The sequence below is a fragment of the Jaculus jaculus genome, chromosome 17 (genome assembly GCF_020740685.1).
Source record: "Jaculus jaculus isolate mJacJac1 chromosome 17, mJacJac1.mat.Y.cur, whole genome shotgun sequence".
Taxonomy (NCBI): Eukaryota; Metazoa; Chordata; class Mammalia; order Rodentia; family Dipodidae; genus Jaculus; species Jaculus jaculus.
Window position 1 is genome coordinate 15,037,482 of NC_059118.1, and position 25,559 is coordinate 15,063,040.

The window sequence follows — 25,559 nt, forward strand, 5'->3', positions numbered from 1 at the left end:
GTGGTAGAAGCAAGTGGATTATGAGATGAGTTCAAGGCTAACCTGGACTACATAGCAAGATCCTGTCTCAAAAAAAAAAAAAAAAAAAAAAAAGCTGGAGAGATGGCTTAGTAATAAGGAATAAGGAATAAGGAACTTGACTGCAAAGCCAAAGGACTCAGGTTTGATTTCCCAGGACCCATGTAAGCCAGATGCACGAGGTGGCACATGCATCTGGAGTTCATTTGTAGTGGGTGGAAGCCCTTGTGTGCTAATTCTTTCTCTATGTCCCTCTCATTTTTTAAAATATTTTATTTTTATTTATTTATTTGAGAGAGAGAGACACAGAAGTAGGCAGAGAGAGAGAGAGAGAGAGAGAGAGAGAGAGAGATACAGAAATAGGCAGGTAGAGAGAGAGAATGGGCACGCTAGAGCCCCCAGACACTGCAAATGAACTCCAGATGTGTGTGCCTCCTTGTGCATCTGGCTTACATGGGTCCTGGGGAGTCAAACCTAGGTCCTTTGGCTTTGCAGGCAAGTGCCTTAAGCACTAAGCCATCTCTTAGCCCAGTCTCTCATTCTTTATTTGCCTCTGGAGGTAGAAGGATTGCTTTGAGTTCAAGGCCAGCCTGAGACTACAGACTGAGTTCATGGTCAGCCTGGGCTAAAGTAAAACCTTACCTCAAAAAAAAAAAAGAAAAGAAAAGAAAAGCCAGGCGTGGTGGTCCAGCAAGCCTTTAAATCCCAACACTCAGGAAGTAGAGGTAGGAGGATCGCCATGAGTTCAAGTCCAGCCTGAGACTACATAGTGAATTCCAGGTCAGCAAAAAAAACCAAAAAACACAAAAGAAGAAGAATGGATGCACCAGGGCCTCTAGACGCTGAAGTCGAACTCCAGAAGCATGCGGCCCTTGTGCACATGTGCAAACTTGCACACGTGTGTCACTGTGCATCTGGCTTATGTGGGACTTGGAAAGTCAAACGTGAGTCCTTAGCTTCGCAGGCAAGCAACTTAACTGCTAAGCCATCTCTCCAACCCAATATTTTTGTCTTATGAATTTTAAGAATAAAACCTGCAGACTATAGAGTGTGATGTTTAGAAAGACTTTATTACAGAGCTTAAGAAGAGGCCTCAAAAACCCAGTTGGTTGCCGGACATGGTGGCACATGTCTTTAATCCTAGCACTCAGGAGGCAGAGGTAGGAGGATCACCATTAGTTTGAGGCCATCCTGAAACTATATAATGAATTCCAGGTCAGTCTGAGCTAGAGTGAAACCCTACCTTAAAAAAAAAAAAAAAAAAAATCTTGTGATTTATGGGGGAAGGGAATTCCCTTAGGAAAGAAAAACAAACTGTCTCAACTCAAGTTTCTAGGTAAAGGGTCAAGTTTCTGGGAAAGGATGATCTTCTGTACGTTCTTAATTTTCCAGGAAAAGGTGCAATCTTCCTAGGAGGGGATAATTTTCTACGAATTTTTCTCTGAAGGCTTAATTTTCTACGAATGAGAAATAAGGGACAAAACTAGATTCTCCTTACAGACACTCTTCCCACATTTAGCTAAGGATAAAGCTATTCATTGTAGAGGTTTATAACCCTAAACTGCCTAGCCAATTTCTTTTTGTTGTTGTTGTTTTGTTTTTTGTTTTTTCCAAGGTAGAGTCTTGCTCTAACCCAAGTTGACCTAAAATAGACTCTGGAGTCTCAGGGTGGCCTTAAACTCACGGTGATCCTCCTACCTCTGCCTCCTGAGTGCTGGGATTAAAGATGTGCGCCACCATGCCTGCCTTCCTAGCTAATTTCTTTTTTAAAAATATTTTAATTTGGGCAGGGCATGGTGGCACACGCCTTTAATCCCAGCACTTGGGAGGCAGAGATAGGAGGATCACTGTGAATTTGAGGTCACCCTGAGACTACATAATGAATTCCAGGTTAGCCTGAGCCAGAGTGAGACCCTACCTTGATAAACCAAAAAAAAAAAAATTATTTTGGGTTGGCTTAGTGGTTAAGTGCCTGCCTGTGAAGCCTAAGGACCCCAGTTCAAGGCTCAATTCCCCAGTACCCACATAAGCCAGTTACACAAGATGGCGCATGTATCTGGAGTTCATTTGCAGTGGCTGGAGGCCCTGGTGTGCACATTCTGTCTCTCTCTCTCTGCCTCTCTCTCTGTCACTCTCAAATAAATAAATAAAATAGAATAAATCTTTAAATAAATATATATATATTTACATATATATATATATATATATATTAATTTTTACTTCTTTATTTGAGAGATAGAGAAAGAGGCACACAGAAAGAGAAAGAGAATGAGAATGGGTGTGCCACAGGCTCCAGCCACTGCAAACAAATTCCAGATGCATGTGCCTCCTTGTGTATCTGGCTTATGTGAGTCTGGGGAATTGAACCTAGGTCCCTTGGCTTTGCAGGCATGCACCTTTACCGCTAAGCCATCTCTCCAGCCCTTCCTAGCCAATTTCTATCTCTTCAGATGAAACTCCAGTGGGAGAGTGCTTGCCTACTATGCACAGGCCCTGGTGCTCCAAAAAAACAAAACCAACAAAACAATAATAAAAAGTATAGTCTAGGACTGGAGAGCTGGCTTAGTGGTTAAGGCACTTGCCTGCACAGCCTAGGAACTCATGTTTGAATCACCAGGTCCCACACAGCCAGATGCACAATGACGCAAGCACACGATGTTGCACACGTGCACAAGGGGTCATATGCATCTGGAGTTCGTTTGCAGCAGCTGAAGTTCCTGGGACACCCATTTTCCCTTCCTCTCTCTCTCTCAAAAAAAACAAAAAACAGTCTAGAGCTGGAGAGATGCCTTAATGGTTAAGGTGTTTGCCTGCAAAGCTAAAGCTAAAGGACCCAGGTTCGATTCCCCAAAACCCACATAAGCCAGATGCTCAAAATGACACGTGTGTATGGAGTTCATGTGCAGTGGCTATAGGCCCTGGCATGCCCATTTTCTCTCTCTCTTTCTATTTGCCTCTTCTCTCTCTCTCTTAAATAAGAAATGTTTCGCCTGTCTGTAGCCTTTTACCCACGCTGGGTTGGTGGTACCCTAGGGCCCACTGGGACTTGCAGAAAAACCATTCTCCGGAGGAAGCTGAGGCCTGCTCCACAGCCAGCAGTTCCACGTGCAGTTTTCCTCTGAGGGGACTCAAGTGCTGTTGCCACAGTGATGATGACCACACCACGTCATTATCCGTCCATCAACAGTAAGAGAAGCTTTGCAGTCAACGTCGTGTTTAGCAGATGGAATGGTTTCTATTGGACACTAAGTACTGCTACAAAGAAAAAATATTTTAGCTTTTTTTTTTTTTTTTTTTTTGAGGTAGGGTCTCACTCTAGCCCAGGCTGACCTGGAATTCACGATGGAGTCTCAGGGTGGCCTCGAACTCACGGAGATCCTCTTACGACTCTGCCTCCCAAGTGCTGGGATTAAAGGCGTGCGCCACCACGTCCGGCTTATTTTAGCTTTTTAATAATTTTTTTTGCTTATTTTTATTTATTTATTTGAGAGCAACAGAGAGAAAACGAGGCAGAGACACAGAGAGAGAGAATGGGCGCACCAGGGCCTCCTAGCCACTGCAAACAAACTACAAATGCATCCACCATCTTGTGCATCTGACTTTACTTTACTTGGGTACTGGCGAATTGAACCCAGGTTGTTAGGCTTTTGCAGGCAAGTGCCTTAACTGCTGAGCCATCTTTCCAGCCCCTATTTTACCTTTTTTTAAAAAATATATTTCTTTAGGCTGAGCTGGGCATGGTGGTGCATGTTTTTAATCCCAGCACTTGGGAGGCAGAGGTAGGAGGATCAACATGAGTTCAAGGCAACCCTGAGAATACAGAGTGAATTCCAGGTTAGCCTGTGCTAGAGTGAGACCCTACCTTGAGAAACAAAACAAACAAACAAAATATATAGATAGATAGATACATATATAGATGGCTGGAGAAATGGCTTACTGGTTAAGGCACTTGCCTACAAAGCCAAAGGACCCAGGTTCGATTCCTCAGTACCCATGTAAGCCAGATGCACAAGGGGGGCACATGTATCTGGAGTCTGTTTGCAGTGGGTGGAGGCCCTGGCACACCCATTCTCTTTCTCTCCCTTTGTATCTTTATCTCTGTCAAATAAATAAATAAATATAAATAAAATATTTTAAAAACATCCCCCTCAGACTGGGGAGATGGCTTAATGGTTAAGGCACTTGCCTGCAAAGCCAAATGACCTAAGTTTGACTCCCCAGGCCCCACATAAGCCATATGCACAGGGTGCAGCATGCGTCTGGAGTTCCTTTGCAGTGGCTGAAGGCTCTGGTGCACCCATTCCCCCCTCCCTCCCTCCCTCCCTCCCTCCCTCTCTCTCTCTCTCTCCCTCAAATAAAAATAAATTTTAAAAAAAATCCCTGGGCTGCTGAGATGGCTTAGTGATTAATGAGCATGCGTGCGAAGCCTAAGGATCCAGGTTTGATTCTCCAGGTCCAACATAAGCCAGATGTACATGGTGGCGCATGTGTCTGGAGTTCATTTGCAGTGGCTGGAGACCGTGGCATGCCCATTCTCCCTCTCTCTCTCTCTCCATGTGTGTGTGTGTGTGTGTGTGTGTGTGTGTGTGTGTGTGTGTGTGTGTTATATATATATATATATGTGTGTGTGTGTGTTTGTATCTCAAATAAAGTTGATAATCAAATAAGTAAAATTGATAAGTAAAATGTATAAAACTTAAAAAAAGAAAGATCCCTCTCACATGGATCAAAAAAGACTAAGACAGCGGGATGGAGGGTTAAGGCAAAGCCAAAGGACCCAGGTTCTTACCTTTTTCTTGTCTCCTGTTCACGACTTTCAGACCTTTTCTCTCGGCTCTGCCTCCTTACCACAGGTACATTGGGATTACAGACATCAGTGCTACTGAAGGAGAGGAGGAGCAAGACAGCTGTTTTTCTTTCTTTCTCTCTTTCTTTCTTTCTTTCTTTTTGTTTTTTCGAGGTAAGATCTCACTCTGGCCCAGGCTGACCTGAAATTCACTAAGTAGTCTCAGGGTGGCCTCAAACTCACAGCGATGCTCCTACCTCTGCCTTCCAAGTGCTGGGATTAAAGGCGTGTGCCACCACGCCTGGCTCTTGTCTTTTTTTTTTTTTTTTTTGAGGTAGGGTCTCACTCTGACCTGGAATTAATTATGTAGTCCCAGGGTGGCCTGGAACTCATAATGATCCTCCTACCTCTGCCTCCGGGGTGCTGGGATTAAAGGCATGTGACACCATGCCTAGCCAAAAAATAAAAAAAATTAAAATATATATATATATACACACATATATATATATAGTTGTTGATAAGCAGAGAGAGAGAAAATGAGAATGGATGCACCAGGGCCTCTAGCCACTGTAAATGAACTCCAGATGCATGTGTCACTTTGTACATCTGGCTTTGCATGGGTGCTGGGGAATTGAACCTGGGTCATTAGGCTTTACAGAGCAGGCATCTTAAACTCTGAGCCATTTCTCTAGCCCAAGACAGCTTTTGTTTTTTGTTTTTAAATTTTATTTATTTATTTATTTATTTGACATCACCCTCTATAGTCTGCAGGTTTTATTCTTAAAATTCATAAGACAAGAACATTGAGACTACATAGTGAATTCCTGGTCAGCCTGGGCTAAAGCAAAACCCTACCTTGAAAAGCCAAAAAAAAAAAGTATATATATATATATTGGGGGGCTGGAGAGATTGCTTAGTGGTTAAGACACTTGCCTGCAAAGCCAAAGGACCCAGGTTCAATTCCCCAGAGCTCACATAAGCCAGATGCACAAAGGGTCGTATGTGTCTGGAGTTCCTTTGCAGTGGCTGAAGGCCCTGCTGTACCCATTCTCTCTCTCTCCTCCCTTTCCTCTCTCTCTCAAATAAATTAAAATTGAAAAAAGAAAAAAGCAAAAAAAGAGGGGGCCTGGAGGGATGGCTTAGCAGTTAAGGTTTTTATCTGTAAAGCCAAAGGACCCAGGATTGATTCCCCAGGACCCACATAAACCAGATGCACAAGGGGGAGCATGTTTCGTTTACAGTGGCTGGAGCCCTGGCATGCCCATTCTCTCTCTCTCTCCCTCTTTCTCTCTGACAAATAAATAAAAGACTTGCAGGCAGCTCAGTCTGAGTCTCATCCCTAAGCAATTGTTTTCCCCTTTTATAACCTTAGGGTGGGGTCCTATAACCTTTTCTCAGACTTGTTGACTTCTTGAGTCTGTGAAACTTCCTCCCCTGGACTGAGATAAACCTGACCATGTGGATGTTGATCTTTTAGAACCTTTGTTTTGGAGGAATAGACATAGACTTGGTGCTTGCAACTAAAGGTGAGTTCTGGAGTGGTAAGCCAAATTTTATGGACTATTCTGATAAAAGTCTGAGAATACTAAATACAGACAACATTAAACTTCAAGGCTTGGCTTATGAGCTTTCTAAGGGAAAGGAAAGACCGCAGGGGACTTTGTTGGAACTGGGCTACTGGCATAAGGGCTGGCTACGTCCTGCTGCCCAGACCCAGAGAGTTTAATCAAGGTTAAATTTGTAATGGACTGATATACTTAGCTAGAGATATTGGACTAAAAGATTTAAGATTTCTTGCTTTTTTGTTTTGGTTTTTCGAGGTAGGGTTTCACTCTAGCCTAGCCTGACCTGGAATTCTCTATAGAGTCTCATGGTGGCCTATAACTCATGGAAATCCTCCTACCTCCACCTCCCGAGTGCTGAGATTAAAGACATACACCACCACGCCTGGCTGAGATTTAAGATTTTAAGCTAAAAAAAAAAAAAAACTCAAACAAGCTAAAATTTCAGATACTAAGACTACTTTTAGGTTATGATGGTTCAGTTTACATTGTTTTTGTCTCTCCTTGCTATGTCTTATACCAGTTAAAAATGCTTACTCAGTGCCTTTATATGTTAGAAGTATTTAACTTGTTTGATTTTACAGGTCTTAATATCTTAAATTGGTCAAGACTGTGGGGACCTTTAAAATTAAACTAAATACAATTTATATATAATGTGTGATGATTATAAATCTATTGGGAGCCAGGAACAAAATATGGTAATTTAAATAGATAGCTGCCCTCCTGGCAGCTTGTGCCCGGCCCTCTCCTACTGGGAGTTGGCGGGCAGCCCACCTCCTGGGAGACTGCCACGTGGCTCCCTTGGACTGACCCAGGTGGGGACAGGGAAAAAGTCCGCCCTCTCGTGGTGACTAGGCTCACTGATATTTTTCTTTCAGTCAATACCTTTTCCCATGCCTGCTGGGCATCGGCACGTGCAGTGGGGGGGGGGGGGGAACCATATACTTCAATGCTTTGCCACCCTTAAACTACCTGGACAAATTGCGTCGTAAGCAAGGCCTTTATAGATCTTCTCTAGACCTGGAAAATCTCACATTCCACAGGCATCCCATACAACCCCCAGGGCCAGGCTATTGTTAAAAGATATAATCAAACTCTCAAGTGACAATTATAAAAACAAAAGGAGCCGGGCGTGGTGGCGCGCCTTTAATCCCAGCACTCAGGAGGCAGAGGTAGGAGGATCGCCAAGAGTTCGAGGCCATCCTGAGACTACATAGTGAATTCCAGGTCAGCCTGAGCCAGAGTGAGACCCTACCTTGAAAAATCAAAAAAAAAAAAAAAAAAAAAAAGGAGGAATCCTTACCCCCACATGACCAACTAAAAAAGGCATTATTTACCCTAAATATTTTAAATTTTTCTAACAATTTATAATGTGTGATATTTATAAATCTATTGGGCTCCAGAGGTGGAATGTGGTAATTTAAGTAAATGGCCCCCAGTACATTCAATTGTTTATTTGCTTGTAGTCTACATTCTACAGCCACCTGGCTGGAGTCAGTGCCATTGTGTGGATCTTAAGGTGTGATGTTGGGTTTCAGATTTCAATCCTGAAGTGTGCTGTGGCTTTTAGCTTCAGGCTTATTTTAATGTCTAACTATCCTTCATACTCACAGCTTTAAAGTAGCTCCTGAGACAGTTCAAACTGTGCATTCCTTTAAGATCTTGGGCTCGATCCTTACCCTAGTTACAGTTTCACCTGTTAGACGCTCTATATACTAGGGTTAAAAGTTGGAACTCGTTTGGAGTGTCATGTAGATTTTCAATGGATTTGTGTTACTTCTAAAAAATATAATGACAGTCAATAGCATTGGGAAAATACATTTAAGAGATATTTAACATAATGATAATATTTCCTTGGATCTGGTTCAGTTGCATTCAGAGATTTTTGTCTTTGCAAAATAATCATCTTACTTTTGATGCAGCTAAAGCTGCTGATGACTTAATATCTGCTTTTAAGTCCGCCTTGCATGGATGGAATGCTCTCACTTCTTGGATAGGAAGCTTTGCTGCTACAGGTGTTTGTCTTTTGCTCATTCTGTGTCTGCTGCCCATACTCGTTAAATGCCTTTTGAGATCCATTATGGATATCTGTACAGAAGTACATGGAATACAGCTACAACCTGACCCCAGCTTCCTGAGACATTATCTTAAAGCCCCTGCAGAGGTTGGTAGTCAAAGATGGGTAAGATTCTCTCGAGTTAGGTCAACCTAAGACAGGGCATGAATGATAAAATTCATATACTGATGACAGGTAAGGCTTAAATATTGTAGAGGACAACCTAAGACAAACACAATCTTTCTACACTGAGGCCCAGAATGGCCTGGTTCATTAAAAAAAAAGGGGGGGTTGGAGGAGGAATTGTCTGGAGCCATTTGGCTGGCCTTGTATCCATAGCTCTGGGCCATTTGACAGCAAGACTTTAGCACCTACATGTAAGATTATACACATTCAGTGTTACTGATAAGAGCTGGCCATTCCTTAAGATTTCTGTTTGTATTGCTGAGATCAAAGGGTTTGTTTGTTTCCCAACCTTGGGATAATCTGTACTAAAAAGTGAATAAAGTTCAAAAACTCTATCACAGAAAGGAGTTTTTAAAAAAAAAAACCAAAACTTATGTGAAGCTCATAAAATTTTTGTCCATGGGAAAACTTTGTAAAAACAAAACCAAAAAAAGACCCATTTGGGTACCAGCGAGAGACCTAAAATATCTGGGCCTCCCCGACTGCTTACAGTATAATTGCTCAGCCACCTTCCCCATCCCCTTCCAGCTTTTCCCACTGTTTCCTCTGGAACTTGCATTTGGGCCCCACCTTCCCCTAATAATTCCAGTATAGATGTGGGGTACATTCATCCTTCCTTATGAACTTTTAACACAACTGAGCCCAGTGCTCAACGCTGCCCGCCTTCTAGAATGGTTTATGTTTGTGGAGGTGGGATGGCCTATGACTTTCTGCCCACCAATTGGATGGGCCTTTGTGCCCAGCCACCTTAATCCCAGATGTAGATATCATTCCTGGAAGCTAGATTCCCGAAAAGGGAGGCATATACTTGCTTTTACAGGAAAAATGCTACTTTTACACCAATAAATTGGGAATCGTCCAAGACAAGATTAAGAGGCTCCAGGAAGACTTGGAGAGGAGGTGACGGGACCCCAGGACAGCCCACTGTGGACGGGCTTACATGGCTTCTTACCCTACCTCCTCCCTCTACTTAGGCCTCTCCTTCTCCTCATTGTCGGGCCTTGTGTAATTAACAAAATTACACAATTGATTCACCAGCAGCTAGAGGCAATAAAACTCCATCAGGTTGAGATACATTACCACAGGCTGGCAACTCAGGAATTAAGTTCCTCAGCTGACCCACTGCCACCTCCTCTGCCCTCCATGTGACCAATGATGGGTAAGACCTCAGACTGACTGAGACAACCTAAGATAGGCCATGGAGTGGGTTCTCAGCAAGCTCAACACATGGTACCCAGTGACAGGTAAGATCCCCAGAGGGGGACAACCTAAGACAGGGGCCATGGTGACTAATGCTCTTACAAAAACAAAAGGGGGAGATGTTGGGCCTTGAGAGGCCTGGGTGTGAGGCCTAGTGGAACTTCCTGAGCCTAGCTAAAGTTTGGCGACCTGTCTCTGGCCAGCTAGGACTCAGCAAGATGCCCAATGGCTTCTTGACTACTACTTCCGCGCAGGAGTTGGAATTATCATTTCAATAGTCACAGTTTACTATTGGCCCTTACCTCTCCCCCATCCTAGAATCCCCGCCTTCATCCCCAACAGTATATAGACAACCACCTGTAACATTAAAGCAAGTTCCTGCTTCCATAAGACTCCCGACTCAGTGTGGTTTTTCTCGGTGACTAGGAGAGGTTCTGAGTCGTCTGACGCTCATTCCCCCTTCCTCCTTAACCCCTCTTGAGGGACCAGCGGGCCTGGTCCCTCCTCAGCACTACCTACCCACTGGGGAGGAGCCCGGCACATCTCACTAGGCTGGTAATTCTCTTTTCAATTTTGGCTTTCCATAGTGGCTATGCCATTTCACATTCCCATCAGAGTACAAATGTCCCAATTTCTTTTTGTTTAATTTACTTGTGTATATGAGGGGTGTGAGTGTGGGTCTGCATAGGCCAAGCATGTACCATTTTTAAAAAAAAAAAATTATTTATTTGTTTACTTGAGAGAAAGAGGCAGAGAGAGAGGGAGAGAGAATGGGTGCGCCAGGGCCTCCAGCCACTGCAAACGAACTCTAGGTGCATGCACCCCCTTGTGCACCTGGTTTATGTGTATTCTGGGGAATTGAACCAGGGTACTTTGGCTTTGCAGGCAAATACCTTAACCACTAAGCCATCTCTCCAGCCCGCATGTACCACTTTTGCCTCCAGCTTTACATGGGTGCTGTGGAAGTGAGCTCAGGCCAGCAGGCTTGTGAATAAGCACCTTTATGTGCTGAGCCATTTCCCCATTCCCTTGTTTCAATTTTTTCTTTTGGGTTTTTTTGTTTGTTTTTTTTTTTTTCTTTCCAGGTAGGGTCTCACTTTAGGCTGATCAAGAATTAGTCTCAGGGTGGCCTCAAACTCACGTAATCCTGCCTCTGCCTCCTGAGTGCTGGGATTAAAGGCTTGTATCGGGCTGGAGAGATGGCTTAGCGGTTAAGCGCTTGCCTGTGAAGCCTAAGGACCCCGGTTCGAGGCTCGGTTCCCCAGGTCCCACGTTAGCCAGATGCACAAGGGGGCGCACGTGTCTGGAGTTCGTTTGCAGAGGCTGGAAGCCCTGGCGCGCCCATTCTCTCTCTCTCTCCCTCTATCTGTCTTTCTCTCTGTGACTGTTGCTCTCAAATAAATAAATAAATAAAGAAAAAAGAAAAAAAAACTATTAAAAAAAAAAAAGGCTTGTATCATCATGCCTGGCTTCCTTTGGTTTTTCAAGGTAGGGTCTGGCTTTAGCCCAGGCCGACCTGGAATTCACTATGTAGTCTCATGCTGGCCTCAAACTCACAGTGATCCTCCCTTGGCCTCCTGAGTGCTGGGATTCATGGCATGCGCCACTGTAATGGGGAAATTCGGGTCCTGAGGTGCTTCCTGGAATGCCAAGCCCTGTGTTCTTATCTGCAAACTAGCCAGAGAACTGACAATTCCAGATTTAGGAGAATGATTTTTATTTTATTTATTTATTTATTTATTTATTTACTTATTTATTTATTTATTTTGAGGTAGGGTCTTACTCTAGCCCAGGCTGACATGGAATTCATTCTACATTCTCCAGGTGGCCTCGAACTCATGGCAATCCTCCTACCTCTGCCTCCTTAGTGCTGGGAGTAAAGGTGTGCGCTGCCACGCCCAGCAAGAATGGTTTTAGAATGCATTTTATTCAGATTTTCCAAAGGAGTGCGTAAAGGGGAAGGCTGCAAGGTAAGGGGAGACAAAGTAGGGAGAAGAGAAGTATACCACGTGGAGCCCAAAAGCTCATGTGACCAGATACAGATCTGGGGGAAAAAACATGGAGAGAAAAGCGAAAAGAAAGTGCAAGGCTGTCTGGAGTTTGTTTGCAGTGGCTGCAGGCCCATTCTCTCTCTCTCTCTTTCTCTCTCTGTCACTCTCAAATAAATAAAATAAACAAAAAAAAAAATTAAAAAAAAAAGAAAGTGCAAGGCACTCTTACCATGTGGGGAGCTGGAGGGGATAAAGATCCCATGGAGAGAGTAAGGGCTGGGGACCCCTCCCAGCTGGGCCTGGGCTGGGGCTTAGGCCCTCAGCTGCACGTTCCCAAGTGATCAGAGAGCCTGCCCTCTCCTTGCAAAGGTATTTATAACCTTAGGGTGGGCTGTCTTTTGGCCCTGGGGAGCCAGAGGGCCAGTTGGCTGCTTAGGACGAGGAGCTGTCTCAGGAAGAGATGAGCTCTCGCACCAAGTTCCAGAGGCTGAATTTGACCAACTACAAAGTTCAAGTCCTATGAAAGACTTCTGAGGGGTTAATAATCTTCCCTAAAAACTAAAGGGAACTAAAGAGTCAATAATTATCCCTAAAGCTCCCGGGCAATAGAAGAAACAACAGATGCATTTGGCTTGGCACTTTTTATCTCCTTAGCCTAGATGACTTTGAAGGACCAGAGACCATCTGAGTGTCCTCCCTCAGACATTCCTGGCTGAAGAAGCCTATTTTGAGCAAGGACACAAGCAGCTACTTTTTTTTTTTTTTTTTTTTGTCAACTGCACCTGGTACAGTCTGTTTTTCTTAGGATCCTCCTTATAAACTTACACCCAGCCCTAGCCTGGCTCAGTGCTTCAGCCTTCATCCTGCAGGAAAGCGGTTGCCCCTCGCAGTTTTCTCTAATAAAAAACAAAAACCAAAAAACTTGATCTCTGTATATATGAAATTTTTATTTATTAGAGACAGAGAGAGGGAGAGAGAGTCTACCAGGGCCTGTAGCCACAGCAAATGAACTCCAGAAGCATGTACTTCCTTGTGCATCTTATGTGCGTCCTGGGGAACTGAACCTGCTGCTGAATGATCCTAATATATGTTTTAAATTAAAAAATATATATACATATATTTTTGGTTTTTCGAAGTAGGGTCTCACTCTAGCCCAGGCTGATCTGGAACTCACTCTGTAGTCTCAGGGTGGCCTCAAACTCACGGCAATCCTCCTACCTCTGCCTCCCAAGTGCTGGGATTAAAGGTGTGCACCAACACACCAAGCAAAAAAATTTTTTTTTTTTTTTTTTTGGTTTTTCAAGGTAGGGTCTCACTCTAGCCCAGGCTGACCTGGAATTCACTATGGAGTCTCAGGGTGGCCTTGAACTCAAGCAAAATTTTTAAAAAAATATTTTATGGGGGGGGCTAGAGAAATTTCTGGGTGGTTAGGGCACTTGCCTATGAAACCTAAGGACCCAGGTTTGATTCTTCAGTACCCATGTAGACCAGATGCACAAGGAGGCATATGTGTCTGGAGTTCATTTGTAGTGGTAGTGGCTAGAGGCCCTGGCATGTCCCCCTCCTCCATCTGCCTCTTTTGGTCAAATAAATAAAATTTTTAAGAAAGATCTTTTTTAACTTTTTTTTTTTTAATTTACTTTTTTTTGACAACTTCCCTTATTATAAACAATAACCCATGGTTATTCCCCCCTTCCCCTCTGCCCCCCCCTTTCCCCTTTGAAACTCCACTCTCCATCATATCCCCTCCTGCTCTCAATCAGCCTCTCTTTTATTTTGATGTCATGATCTTTTCCTCCTATTATGACGGTCTTCAGTGTCAGGCACGGTGAGGTCATGGATATCCAGGACATTTTGTGTGTGGAGGAGCATGTTGTAAGGAGTCCTGCCCTTCATCTGGCTCTTACATTCTTTCCGCCACCTTTTCCACAATGGGCCCTGAGCTTTGGGAGTGTGATAGAGATACTTTAGTGCTGAGCACTCCTCTGTCACTTCTCAGCACTGTGGTGCCTTCTGAGTCATCCCAAGGTCACTGCCATCTGAAAAGAGAAGCTTCTGTAACCAAAAGTGAGAGTAACATTAAACTGAATGTGAACATTAAGAGAATGCTTACTAGGCAGTTTGGTGAGCATAATATATACTTTTAGCCAGACACACCCCTAGGATCCCTGTTGTAGGTTTTTAGTATCAGACATGTATTCCCTCTGTGGATTAAAAAAAAAAAAAAGAACTTTTTGGGTTTATTTATTTATTTATTTTTTTGGTCTTTTGAGGTAGGGCCTCACTCTAGTCCAGGCTGACCTAGAATTCACTATGTAGTCTCAGGGTGGCCTTGAACTCATGATGATCCTCCTACCTCTGCCTCCCGAGTGCTGGGATTAAAGGCGTGCGCCACCATGCCTGGCTTGGTTTTTTTTGTTTGTTTTTGTTTTTCAAGGTGTGTGCCACCATACCTGGCTGTTGCATGAGAAAGCTTTGTGTGATGTCAGCTTAGCCCCAAACCTCCCATAAAACCGTTCATGGTGGTGCACACCTTTAAATTACAGCACTCGGGAGGCAGAGGTAGGATTGCTGTGAGTTCAATGCCACCCTGACACTACATAGCTCAGGTCAGCCTGAGCTAGAGTGAGACCCTATTTTGAAAAACAAAAAACTCCCATAAAATCTCCTTCCTTTAGCCTTCCAATCACAAGCATGGAGGATAAAGCTACATGGACTGGATGGACCCTTTAGAGAAAAATGACTTCCTAATCATAACTGTTCTCCTAAGAACAAGCAGCTGAAACAGATGTGCAAACAGGTTTTCAGATAAGATCAATGAGGGCTGGAGTGATGGCTCAGCAGTTAAAGGTGCGTGCATGCAAAGCCTGCCAGCCCAGGTTTGATTCCCCAGTACTGAAGTAAAGCCAGATGCAGAAAGTGACATATATGTCTGGAGTTCATCAAGAGAGGTCCTAGCATGTATATTCTCTTAAAAGAAAAGAACATAATTGGAGAGATGGCTCAGTGGTTAAGGCACTTGCTTGCAAAGCCTAAGCAACCTAGGTTTGATTCCCCAGTACTTACATAAGCCAGATGCACAAAGTGATGTATGCCTCTGGAATTTGTTTGCAGTCATAGGTCCTGGTGTGCCCATACTGTGTGTGTCTGTATTTGCTTATAAATAAATAGAATATTTTACAAAATTTAAACAAAAGACAAGATCAATGGTTAGGAATTTTATTTTGTCAATACGATGAATCGTTGGTACTCAGCAGAACTAGGCCTTCATTAAACAGTTGGCTGGGGCTGGAGAGATGGTTTAGCGGTTAAGGCACTTGCCTGTGAAGCCTAGCAACTCAAGTTTGAATCGCCAGGTCCCATTGTAGCCAGATGCATAGTGATGCAAGCATGCATTGTTGCACATGAGCCACAAGGGGGTACACAGACCTGGAGTTTGTTCCCAGCAGCTGAAGGCCCTGGTGCACCCATTCTGTCTCTCTGCCTCTTTCTCCTCTCCCACAAAACAAAAAAAAAAACAAAAAAATTAAATTAAAAAAATTGTCTAAGTTTCATTTCCTCACATAGCTTCCATGAAATAGCCTTGTACTTGTCTCATCCATGTCCCTGAAGCTACTAGAAATTGGTTTCTTACAACCAGGAAGACCTATAATATTCCTCTTCATAACTACTACTTGCGGGCATAAGCCTGACCTGAAGGAAGAAAACATCAGACTGGATTATGACAAGTTACTGTCCAGGAATATGGAGTTAAGAGAAAGGGATCAACAAGTGGCAGAGGGTAATGAAAAGCCAGGGAGGTACACAAGTACTAGTTAGCAAAACAGTAGGCAGAAAAGCAGATGCAGAAAGGGACGCAGACAACGGTAGTTTTGAGAGAGAACCCCGTATCTTCCTATGAAATGTCTGAAACCCTAACCCACAGTATGATGGTACTTGGAGGCAGAAGCCTTTGTGTGGATGGGTAATGCTGTGCCCATAACCCGTAGATTATTACAAATTCAGTGCCAGGGGTGGAATTCTTTCCACAGAGTTGTTGATCGGGGAAGGGGGTCCCCAATGTCTCCAACATCACAGGTCATTGTCAAAGCTCTTAGCTGCCGCTGCCCACCAGAACTAGAATGTGAGACCCTATTTCTGAAGAGACCACATGCTTGGGCTGCAGGTCACTGAGAAGTCAAGCTGGAGCTGAGCTGAAGCCTCCTCCCTGGGGACAAGCTGTAATCATGCTGATGCTGGAAAGAGTTAGGCAGCCGGTTGCAGTTACTTTTTGTGTTTTTTGAGGTAGGGTCTTGCTCTAGCTCAGGCTGACCTGGAATTCACTATGTAGTCTCAGGGTGGTCTCGAACTCACGGCACTCCTCCTGCCTCTGACTCCCAAGTGCTGGGATTAAAGGCATGCACCACCATGCCGGGCTCCGGTTGCAGTCACTTTTGCATAGCTGAGATAAAGCACCCCACCAAAAGCAGCTAATGGGAAGGCAATTTTTTTTTTTGTTTGTTTTTGGCTTACAGTGTTGAGGGGAAGCTCCATGATGGCAGGGAACAGTATGACATGGGAAGCAGCTGGACATCACCTCTGCCACAGAGGGTGGAAATAGCAGCGGGAGAGTAAGCTGATATCTGGCATGGGGGAGCTGGCTATAACACTCCTAAGCCTGCTCCCAATAACACACCTCTTCCAGCAAGGTTGCACCTCCCAAACTGCCATCAGCTGGGGACCAAGCCTTCAGAACACAAGTTTATTCGTGGGTGACATCTGATTCAGAACACTGCACAGCCTGGTGGGGGAGAAAGGTCATCAACAGTCTTAACCAGCAGTGGATCCTGCAAACTTTATGACTGGCCAGCCAGGCCAAACATACCAACTGGTGCAGTGGTTGGTGTCTGTTGTGGGGAAATCCCTGACTGGATTTGATGCCTGCTCCATGGGCCAGGTACCTAATGAAAAGCCCATGCTTGAGATCACAATCCCTGGGGGCAGGGGAAACTACTGTTGTCTGGCTAAATGCATGTATTTTGCCCAGCAAACAGATACTTATGTTTATGCCTATATATTGCTACTCTCATTTTTGGTTAGAGAAGCTTCCAGAAACCACTGGGGACACTGAAAACTCATTAAAAGTGCTAAGCAGTAACAGTGAAATGTTTAGCACTGAGAAGTCTCTATCACCCCCTCTAAGGCTCGGAGACCATGGCGGAAGCATTGGTTGAATGTAAGAGCCAAAGGGAGAGTGCTTATTATATTGTCTTCTGGACACAAAGTGAAGGTAGCACTCATCAGCTTTGTGGCGGACACTACCTACATAAGACTTGCATAATAGGAAGGGAAAAATTGTATCAGGGCCTGGCAAGATTGCTTAAAAATCAACGTGCTTAGCTAGGCGTGGAGGTACATGGCTTTAATCCCAGCACTTGGGAGGCAGAGGTAGGTGGATCACTGCTGAGTTCAGAGCTACCCTTAGACTAAACAGTAAATTCCAGGTCAGCCTGGACTAGATTGAAACCCTACCTTGAAAAACAAAAGGTGCTTGCCTGCAAAGCCAAAGGACCCATGTTTGATTCCCCAGGAACCACATATGCCAGATGCACAAGGTGGCATGTGCATCTGGAGTTTGTGTGTAGTAGCTGAAGGCTCTGGTGTGCCAATTCTCTCCCTCAAAGAAAAGTAAATAGCTGGGCATGATGATGCATGCCTTTAATCCCAGCACTTGGGAGGCAGAGGTAGGAGGATTGCTGTGAGTTTGAGGCCACACTGAGACTACATAGTGAATTCCAGGTTGGTCTGGGCTGAAGACCCTACCTCGAAAAACAAAACAACACAACACAAAGATACAGGGCTGGAGAGATGGCTCAGTGGTTAAAGACACTTGCTTACAAAGCCTGATAGCTCAGGTTCTATTCCCCAGTACCCATGCAAAGCCAGATATAGACTACAGCATGTGTCTGGAGCCCTGGTGTGCCCATTCTCTCCTTCCCTCTCTGCTTGCAATAAATAGTAGACAAGCCAGATGCAGTGGTGAATGCCTTTAATGCCAGCCCTTGGGAGGCAGAGGTAGGAGGATCACTGTTGAGTTTGAGGCCACTGTGAGACTACATAATGAATTCCAGGTCAGCCTGGACAGACCCTACCTCAAAAAACAAAACAAAACAAAAGGGCATGGTGGTGCATGTCTTTAATCCCAGCACTTGGGAGGCAGAGGTAGGGCGATTGCAATGAGTTAGATGTCACCCTGAGATTACATAGTGAATTCCAGATCAGCCGGGGATACAGCAAGACCCTACCTTGAAAAACAAAAATAGGTAAATAAATAAAAAATTAATAATGCAGATACAAAAATTTTCATAGCAACTTTATTCATAATGACCACAAACTGGCAACAATCCAAATATTCATCAACACTGAATGGATAACAGGGGTATAATCATACTATGAACAGACAATGACACAGAAGTAAAAAATGAACTGCTACAACCCACAACATGGATTCTTCCAGCAGACATTTAGACCAAAGATACAAAAGAGTGCATACAATTATTCCACTTCATGTAGTTTTAAAACAGGCAAAACTAAATGATGGCGAAAAAAGTCAGACCAGCAATTTTCTCTTTGTGAGAGTGGCATGAGGGCACCTACTGGGTCACAGGAATAGTTTCAACCTTCATCTGGATGGTGCATTCACAGGCATCTATCAAAATCCACTGCGGTATACACAAAAACGTATATAAAAAATTACATAAGTGTGGAGCTATAACTACATGATAATCAAAGTGTTCATCTTACAAGCTTTTGGGGTTTTTCCTTCTAGCTGTTTGGAAGGGTTACACAACTCAAATTTTGGTGTGGCCATGGGCTGTCAAAGCCTATTACCAAACTTTCTTTTTTTCACTTTCCAAAGTGAAAAGCTACAACCCTAATGGAGTATCTGCTTTTCAGCCTGAGCCCCAGAATAAGGGCAATTTAGAGCTGGATTAGTGAACCTTTTTTTCTATTCAAGGACCACAAAGGAAATATTTTAGCTTTTATGAGATATAAACTTTTGTCAAAACTACTCAGCACTGCCACTGTACAGCAAGGCAGCCATAAATAGCTCATAAACAGATAAAGCTGTATTCCAATGTAACTATACCTGGAAAAATGTGAAGCAGGGAAGACTGCCTGTGGGCTGTAGTTTGCTAACCTCTTTGCTACAGCAAAGCAAAGTCCTTGGACAAATTGCAACAAACTGTTAAGAAACTAAGACTCTGCAGTTGCTACCTCATGGCAAGGGAGCCCATCCTGACACAGAAATAATTTGGTTCCCTGTTTACAAAATACTGAACACACTGTGGCTTAGTGATTAGTTGGCAGGTATCCAGGAATAGTTATTGGAAGATAGAAGAGTTTACTTACACAGGCAATTCACATTATGGAGGTGAAACTGTCCCTTGGGATAAACTAGGAGACAGAGCATCTACCCTTTACTAAAGGAAAGGAATATTTTATGGTGGCCATGAGCTGCATTGACAAAATACAGCAGATGCACTTAGAAAGGAATCAGTCAATTTGAAGGTAAGCAATGAAAAAGAACACAGTTCGCAAATTCAAGCACTTACTTATGGGGTTCGAAGAGGCAACTTTTCAGTTACAAGATAAAAATGAGAAACCCTTTAACCCAAGTTGATTAAAACCTAGTTCGGCAACAAGGATCAAATCACCGAATTCCTATCATACCCACTATTAAGACCTGAGAGAATTATGTGCCTCTTTTACACTACAAGTCCAATTAGGAGTGTGATACAAATTAATCTCTTAAATAGGGCAAAATGGCGGAAGGAAGTTTGGTACTATTTAATCTCTTAAATAGGGCAAAATGGCTGAAGGAACTTGGGAGACTAAATTTGAGTCTGGCTCTCCTACTTAATATTGAAAAGCCCCAGTTATCCAGAAATTAAGTTCAAAAAGGCATAGGAACAGGAAAGCAAAGAAATAATAGTACATCTAAAGTTAGATGCCACTTGGGGGCATTCTCCCTTGGGGAGGGGATGTGGACATTCTGCAGGTAGGCAAACAAGTGAGCGGAGTATCTAGTAGCCAGAAGGGCTGGCTGAGTCATTTTTTCTAGTATCTTGTTAAATTTACTTACTTTTTAAATTCCAGAAGAGCCAGAAATCATCTGTAAAGGAAAGTAACAAGTAAATAGCATGCCATTTTCTCCTAGGGTTGATGCCTACAAAAGGAAAAACGGATGTTAACTCTTAAGTGACATTATCTTTCTCCGATAAAGAAACTTAATTTTTAATTACTAAAGTATTAACTTAATCAATCTAAGTATTGTCTTATATTTTTTCTCTCGACATACAGGTTCCTTTGGAAATGAAAAAAAAAAAGACTTAAGACTATATGCTATGGATGTACTTAATATTACATGGTGGACTTATGTGAGTACACCTAGGTTTAAATCCTGACTTTACTACTCATTATATTACTAGGGAAAATTACACTCTTGGTTTGTTTTTTTTAAACAACATTCATATATTTGAACCACATGCTAAGCACTGCACTAAATTCTGGAAACACAACAATGAAGTCCCTAGTCACAAATAAGAGAAGCTTCATTTCTTAATTTGCAATATATAATAATTTGCAGTAACTATTCAGTGAAAAGGCAGGGTGACTGTGAAGCTCAAATGAGACTGTGAAAGCTTCTGTGACTATATCATACTACACAAGTATTTATTTGCCCAAACATTTGTGGAAATGTTAGGCATCACGCTAAGCATTAGAGCTAGAACACTGAGCAAGACTTAAGTGGTCCCTGCCCTTCTAGAGCTGACAGTCTAGCAATGATCAATAAGCAGTCACAAGTGCTAAGTGACGACTGGGAGAGAAGTGTGTTCGGCATGGGCAGTCAGGGCAGCTGGCCCAGAGGGCATCACTGAAGCTTCCTAGATGGAGTAGCATATAAATCAGAGAGCTCTGAAAGATGAACAGAAGTCTGCATTGTATTCTAAGAGCAAGGGTGAAAGCAATGGAGCAACATGACTACCCAGTCTGTTTCTGGCTCGGGGAAGGATAACTGGATGGCTGGCAATGGCAGTGCCAGCCACTGAAGAAATGGAAAACAAGAAGAAGTGCAGGTCTGGGTTAACATCAATAATGTGTGGTGAGGCCTGTGAGGGAGCAAAGTGGATTCATGTTAGCAATTAGGAGTGAGGAAAAAAGGAGGGTAAGAATTTGCAGCATCTGCAAACAGGTGAAATCACAGAAGAAACCGGCCAGGGAGGCAAGGGAACGGAGGTAATAAGGCAAGGGAGATTAGGCAGTGAGGGGAGGGGGAGAACAAAACACAATAATCCTGTATATAGGTAAGAGGTGCTTGCAAAGATGAGAGCTGGAATCTCCTCAAAGCTAAGGTAATCAAGTATTCCAAGGTGGGAAAGAAGATTGACAAAGACTTACTGAGCTTGAACTGGTAAGGACAATTTTTTTTTGTTATTTTTTTTAAATGGCACTTATTTTAACTATATTCACTGATACCACAGGACCAGTAACAACTATTTATTTTTAAAAAACACAAAGAAAAGACTGCCATGCAGCTACAGTTATTTAGTACAGAAAACAGTAAAACACACTTTAAAAAACAACAACAAAAAAAACCCCCACAAGACTAGTTACAGCAAATTCTCTATTGCAGAGGGCCAATAAAAAAAAAAATCCTTGGCTTACATCTCCCCTCTATAAAGTGGCTATATGATGCAAACTAATCTTATTATCACCTTAAGCAAAACACACAAGAACTTGATAAAAGTGTACAACATTTCAATATTTAGGGAACTGGGATTAGAAAGCAGAGCTTTCAGGTCTTTCAATCTTTCAAGAATAAAAGCATTTGTTGTGAAAGGCAATATACAAAGCTATTGGGAAATTACCGGTACATTATTTTTTCTTTCTTTTTTTACTGTTTTGTTTTTTACAGGTTATTTTGGCTTATTCTTTGATCATCAAAATGGCAACATAATGATGTCAATATGTAATGCTTGTTTGTTTGTTTGTTTTTGCTCTGAATTAAATATGTTTAGTAGGACAGAGCTCTTTGAACCTTGAAATTAATGATTAATAAATGCTATTGTAAACTCCAGAAACTTATCAGTGCCCTTCCAGCCGGACTTGGAATGCTGGAATTAGGATGATCCATCGAGTATACCATCAGTTTCTACCGGTAATTTTCCCTGTCCCTTGAAATAAGATAAACATATATGGGGGCGGTGATCTGCTGGCACTTTGGAAGGGGTAATTCTTTAAAGTGCCAGGCTGTCCTTGTGCACTGCAGGAGGAAATGCCAGCAGAACCCTCCAATAAATATGACAACCACAAAGGTGCCTTACACATTTCCCAGCATCCTCTGGAAGGGTCACTACTAGTTCTCAGTCTCTTGTGGCTTCTGTTCAGATTGCTTAGGTACCAGTTCCTTCTAAATTCTTGGTTGTAATTGGTTCCTTGAACTGGCTTGATTAGCGACAATAGAATAATGTGCTGCAATACTCAAGACAGGACTTAGTAGTACAACAGTTGTCAGACTACACTTGAGAATCTGAGTTACAAGACAGGCACTGTTTTTAAGCCAGTTTTATGGCCTTTACTGCTAAGCTTGAGGTTTCACATGTAACCTGTCTGGTAACTGTTATACTACAAACCAATGCCTCACTAGAAATATGGAATTAGTACAATCCGTGAATTAAGGCTGCTCCTTGAAATTTAAATATTTCTACTTGTGCACTGTCTTAACTACTGAATGTAAAGGGTAGTTCTAGAATAAATCCACTTCCAGCAGCTTTCGAAATCTGACAAGTCATTTTAAAATAAAGCGTTTCTTTTAACCAGAATTTCTTTACAAAACATTAACCCATGCAGATAAGACAAATACGCTAAAATATCTAACAACCCCCGATCCCAAAGTGTAAAAGTCTTTTTTTCCTCACCCTTTTGATAGGGCCAAAGCTATGTCTAGAGTAGAAAAAATAATTACTAACTGGCAATGGTTAACATTCTATACTTACCATAGTCCTTTGATAGACAAGCTGATAAAACAGCCCCCAGTTGTGAAAATTCATGAGAAAACCCTGTGATTGGTTATTCTCATTTCCAAATTGTGGGAAGCCTCCTAAATCAGAAACTTAAAAAATGGTTCTTGCTTCTGACTGAAATTTTGATTATTTCTACCATTTGTAATATCACTATCACTGGGTGAGTGGGAGGAAGAAGGAAATCTGCCAATATTTAACTTCAAACTCAGAATTATTTTTAAAAAGTCTCATTTTGTTAGACAAAATACCTCCATTGTGTATATATGATGTTCCTTTCAGAAGCTTATGAACTTGCTGTGTGTTTCTGCAAATTGACTCCAATACATATTTGGGAATTTGGTAATTTCAAACTGCATCAAAATTTTTACACTTTGTTAAAATCAGAGCTAGAATTTTTTGGCATATATCTTCAGAACATCTTAAAACCAGACTTCTAATTCAACTCACATTATCAATACTAAACTTGTTGAAAATCAGTTATATCATAAAAATAAAATACAATGCCTTTCTCATTAAACCAAGTCTTTTAAAAGTGGTATTTCTGTTTCAGTCCCCTGTTGCCAAATGAGATGGTAAAAAGGCAACTGTTAGAAAGATATGAATTGTGATCAATTTGGACATCCTGTAATAAACTCAATGCTTTCCAACAATCCAAAATTAGTAAGCTTGAAAAAAAAAAATCAAACCAACTTTGAAAAACAAAACAAAACTGAATTCTTGCTTCAGTGTTGTACCACAAAAGCTTATGAATCATTTCTTTCTCTCACAAGATCATCCCAACGGGGATCCATTTCAGTTGTGGCAACACGAAATAGGGCTTGGAGGTGCTCATCCGTCAGTGGCTGGCTCAAAGTATGTTGATTGCGAGTCAAATATGAAAAAGCCTTCTCGCAGATCTGGTTACTATCAAACAGGGATGCCACCTTGTAGGCAACCCCCTTGATAATTGGGTAGGATTCACCAGACAGTCCAGCATAAAACTGTCCCAAGTCTTTGCTTCTGTACTCATTCCAAAGCTCAGTGTTTGCCTGGAGTTTCGTGAGCTCCACCCTCACTGAAATGGGCGCGTATTCAGGTTTAAAGCTGAATGGATTTGAGAAAAGTTCCAAGTCCTTTTTGATGAACCGGAGGTCCTTAAAATGTCTCTCAAAATCCTTCTGGAGCCGAGTGATCACCACCTGATACCTGTCGGGGTCAAATATCTTCTGGTCTTCCTTATGCAGCTGCTTGAGCTCGTCGACGATCTGGCTGAAGGCGGGAAACTCCGACAGGTTGCCTTCCTCCATGTGTCTCTGGAGCACATTCAGCTTGCCCTCAAAGGCGCAGATCCGCTCAAAGGCGGCGGCCGCGAAGACCTTGGTGATCTGCAGGTCCTCGCTGAGCTCCCTCAGGTAGTCCATGACGTCCACCAGGAAGCCGAAGTCACAGAGCCACTGCTTGTCCGTGAAGTGCACCGTGGTGGCGCCCACCGACACCAAGAACGCCTCGATCTCCTTCCGGAGCGCGAAGATGAGCTTCAGCGTCTTGCCCCGGCGCAGCCAGTTGTTCAGGCAGCGCCCGTTGACGCGCTCGCCGTGCTCCGACTCGGACTCGGTGAGCAGCGGCTGGAACTCGGGCCGCCGCACGCCCCGCGTCTTGATCATCACCACCCACTCGGAGATGGTGTTGACGATCTGGTTGATGTCCACGTCGTACGAGCTCAGCAGCTCCAGGTGCAGGAAGCCCGAGTAGTGGATGACGTTCCAGCAGTTGGGGCTGACCGCCTTCTCCCGCATGTACGACACCAGCCCCGAGTTCTCGCCGATCATCCGCAGCGTGTGCGTCGTGGTCAGCCCCACCATCCGCTGCAGGCTGAGGCCGGCCGTCTGCAGGGCCTCCAGGATGGCCGACATGAGGGCCCCGACGCTGAAGTGATGAGTCAGGTTGATGATGGTCAGCAGGTCTTCCTGCACCTCCAGGTCTCGGCCCACGCCGCGGACGTACACCAGCAGGTAGTTCTCGTAGGCCACGAACGCCTGGTCGTCCAAGGCGAGCGAGTAGGCTTTAAAGTCCCGGGCTCGGCTGTACAGCTGGCTGCGTAGGTTGGTGTCGATGCTCAGGATCCTCTGCCTGGTGATCTCCGGGGACAGATCGATGCCTTCCAGCACGCCCACGTGGTCCGGCAGCACCTCGCGCAGCAACACCTCCATGCACTGGTGGACGAAGTCGCCCTCGGCCCAGCCGCGACCCTTCAGGGCCAAGAAGCGGCAGAGCCCGAGGCCCGCGCGCGTCGCCCGCTCCTCCGGCGTCAGCACCGAAGCCAGCGACAGGTCTCCCTGGCGCAGCCGCTCCACCAGGGCCGCGCGCTCCTCCTCCCCGACGAAGCGCTCGTAGAATTCGTGTTCGGCCTCGTAGTGACGCCGGACATCGCGTTCGCGGGTAGAAGCGACCAGGCGGCGACATACCAGACACAGGGCCCCGTCGCCCTCGGGAGGCTCCACGACCAGATAACGCTGGGTCCACTCGGGCCGGAAAACGAGGGCTTCGTCGACTTCCATCTTAATTCTTTTGGGAGTCATCCACATACTGCGGAGAAGCCAAAAGAAAAAGACGTCAACCTCAAGGGCCCGCAAGAAACAGGGAGGAGTCGGACGGACGCCAAGCACCTCCCGGGTTCTGCGCCAGATCACCCGAGCAGGGGCACGCCAGCCTCTG

At 43.9% G+C, this 25,559-nt stretch overlaps 1 protein-coding gene and 1 non-coding gene across 6 annotated transcripts; one reads left to right on the forward strand and one right to left on the reverse strand.

The window, feature by feature from the left end:
* The first annotated feature begins 3,009 nt into the window (after positions 1-3,009).
* On the forward strand, positions 3,010-3,281 carry LOC123455675. Its single transcript, XR_006634058.1, has one exon.
* A 14,853-nt stretch (positions 3,282-18,134) lies between these two features.
* Epm2aip1 (EPM2A interacting protein 1) lies at positions 18,135-25,549 on the reverse strand. Of its 5 annotated transcripts, none has more exons than XM_045136396.1 (3): positions 22,839-25,549; positions 19,925-19,954; positions 18,135-18,500 (listed from the first exon to the last, which is right to left on the reverse strand). In XM_045136396.1, exon 1 carries the CDS (start codon positions 25,427-25,429, stop codon positions 23,609-23,611), a length of 1,821 nt encoding a protein of 606 aa, XP_044992331.1. In that variant the 5' UTR covers positions 25,430-25,549; the 3' UTR covers positions 18,135-18,500; positions 19,925-19,954; positions 22,839-23,608. The 5 variants fall into 5 exon arrangements, with proteins under 5 accessions (XP_044992331.1, XP_044992333.1, XP_044992330.1 ...); XM_045136398.1 differs by having other exon boundaries at positions 19,925-20,008; XM_045136395.1 differs by having other exon boundaries at positions 18,135-19,954.
* Positions 25,550-25,559: the final 10 nt, after the last annotated feature.

Excerpts from the sequence above, each read along its gene's own strand:
- Epm2aip1 (XM_045136396.1), bottom strand. The coding sequence starts at position 25,429 with ATGTGGATGACTCCCAAAAGAATTAAGATGGAAGTCGACGAAGCCCTC.